General features: G+C 41.2%; 1 protein-coding gene across 1 annotated transcript; it reads left to right on the top strand.

The window, feature by feature from the left end:
* The first annotated feature begins 601 nt into the window (after positions 1-601).
* LOC112505302 lies at positions 602-1,333 on the top strand. The gene has a single exon (XM_025109229.1). It carries the CDS (start codon positions 602-604, stop codon positions 1,331-1,333), a length of 732 nt encoding a protein of 243 aa, XP_024964997.1.
* Positions 1,334-2,278: the final 945 nt, after the last annotated feature.

The following is a 2,278-nucleotide window of genomic DNA, read 5'->3' as shown; positions in this document are numbered from 1 at the left end:
TTTTCTTCTCTTTCTGACGAGTCTAGTGATGAGGATGAAATGGAGATCATTGATACGGAGGAGCATTTAATGGACAAACGAGGAGCGGATATTCCACCTACTTTGTCTCAATGATAAAGTTGGCAGCTAGGAATGTTAGGGGCTTAAATGCCCTTATTAAACGAAAGGAGGTATGTGATTTTATAACTCTCAAACATCTTTCTTTATGTTGTCTCATTGAGTCCAAAGTTGTTTACAATCACTTGGGGGATGTGTGTAGTAGTGTCTTTGGTAATTGGAATTGGATATCTAATGGTTCGGTTAGTGATCAAGGCACTCGCCTAATTATTGCTTGGGACCCGTCGGTTTTATCTGTCCTTATGATTGAGCAGCATCAGCAATATGTACATTGTGAAGTTCGTATTTTTGGTCAATCCGAACCCCTTTTTTTCACGTTTGTTTATGGCTGTAATACGGGTACTGAACGGCGTGAGCTTTGGCGGGCTTTTGGGGAATTTCATGCCTTCAGTAAGCGGAAAGCATGGATAGCTATGGGTGACTTTAATTCGATGCTTTTTCCTCATGATGGGTTGGGGGGGGTTCTTCCAGGAGGAATTCTGACATGGAGGAGTTTCATATCTGTCTGAAGGAGGCTGAATTATTTGACATTGCGTATCAAGGGTGTCAATTTACTTGGATCCAGAAACCTTCGGGGGGAGAGGGTGTTATGAGAAAACTTGATCGTATTTTGGGCAATTCGAATTTTCTTTCTAGGTTTGGGGATGCTTCGGCTTTTTTTGAACCTAGGGGGATTTCTGATCATTCTYYGGGYGTTCTTTCTTTCCKTGTTGGAAGACGTATTCGACAGCGTGGCTTTAAGTTTGRCAACTTTGTGACCTCTCATACGGACTTCCTTGCTTCGGTTGAGGAGGTATGGTCGAAGCCTCAGAATGGATCTTACATGAAGAGGGTTTTACGGAAACTGAAAGATCTTAAGGTGGTTTGTCGGCGTCTCCGCAATTCGTATGGTTGTTTGGATAAGAGGGTTGTTCAACTCAAGACGGAACTTGATGTTGCACAATTGGCTTGTGATCTTGACCCGTTTAATGATTTGCTAAAGGAGGATATCGCTCACCTCTTATTAGCTTATCAAGAAGCTAGGAGTAATCAGATGGATTTGGCTCGACAAAAAGCGAAGATATCTTGGTTAAATGAAGGGGATGGTAATTCTAAATTCTTCTTTCATGCTATGAAAGAAAAGCGCAATCGGAACCATATTGCCATGATCAGGGACTCSGCTGGTGTAATTTATGAGGATCAGGAAGTTTCTACGGCTTTCATTTTCTCATTTTAAAGGGATTCTTGGTACCTCTATTAGTTTGGTTCCTTCTACTATGGGGGATTGTGTGTTTCGTCATGCTTTATCATTATCGGAATCTCTTCATTTAATTCGTCCAATTTTTGATTTGGAAATAAAGGATGCTTTATTTGCTATTGGGAATGATAAAGCTCCTGGCCCYGACGGATATTCTTCTAAATTTTTTAAGTCAGCTTGGAATGTGGTTGGGCGGGATGTGCTTATTGGGATACATAATTTCTTCTACTCTGGAAATTTGGAGTATGAGCTGAATCATACCCTTTTATGTCTTGTGCCGAAGGTCCCTAATGCCTCTTGTGTTACTGAGTTTCGGCCTATTGCTTGTTGCAATGTGTTATTGAAGTGTATTAGTAAGATTATTGCTGATCGGATGAAAGGTTCGCTGGATGTTCTTGTTAGTAAAGCTCAATCTGCGTTCATTCCTGGACGCCAAATCACTGATAATATCTTAATGGCTCATTAACTGGTTGCTGGGTATCAGAGATCGGAAGGGGAACCTAGATGTGCTTTCAAGATTGATATTCGTAAGGCACATGACACAGTTGAATGGAACTTTCTTTTAGAAATGCTGAAGGGAATGGGTTTTCACCCAGTCATGATCAATTGGATAAAGACTCTGATCACGACACCCTCTTACTCAATTTGTGTAAATGGACAGCCGGAGGGTTTTTTTCATGGTAAACGGGGCCTTCGACAAGGCGATCCTCTCTCCCCTTATCTGTTCACTATTGTTATGGAGGGTCTCTCGATGCTTCTTTCTAAGTGTATAGAGGAAGTGGTTAACTTTTCGTATCATCAAGGTTGTGCGGATATTAAATTGACTCATTTGTGCTTTGCTGATGACCTGTTTATCTTTTCTAAAGGGGACATTATGTCGGTGGAGGTTATTAAACGGGGTTTACATTTGTTTGAAGAACGATC

The sequence above is a fragment of the Cynara cardunculus genome, unplaced genomic scaffold (assembly GCF_001531365.2).
Source record: "Cynara cardunculus var. scolymus isolate 2C unplaced genomic scaffold, CcrdV1 Un_Scaffold_9594, whole genome shotgun sequence".
Taxonomy (NCBI): domain Eukaryota; kingdom Viridiplantae; phylum Streptophyta; class Magnoliopsida; order Asterales; family Asteraceae; genus Cynara; species Cynara cardunculus.
Note: the sequence above shows the minus strand (reverse complement) of the source record. Positions and strands in the feature narration are given on the sequence as shown.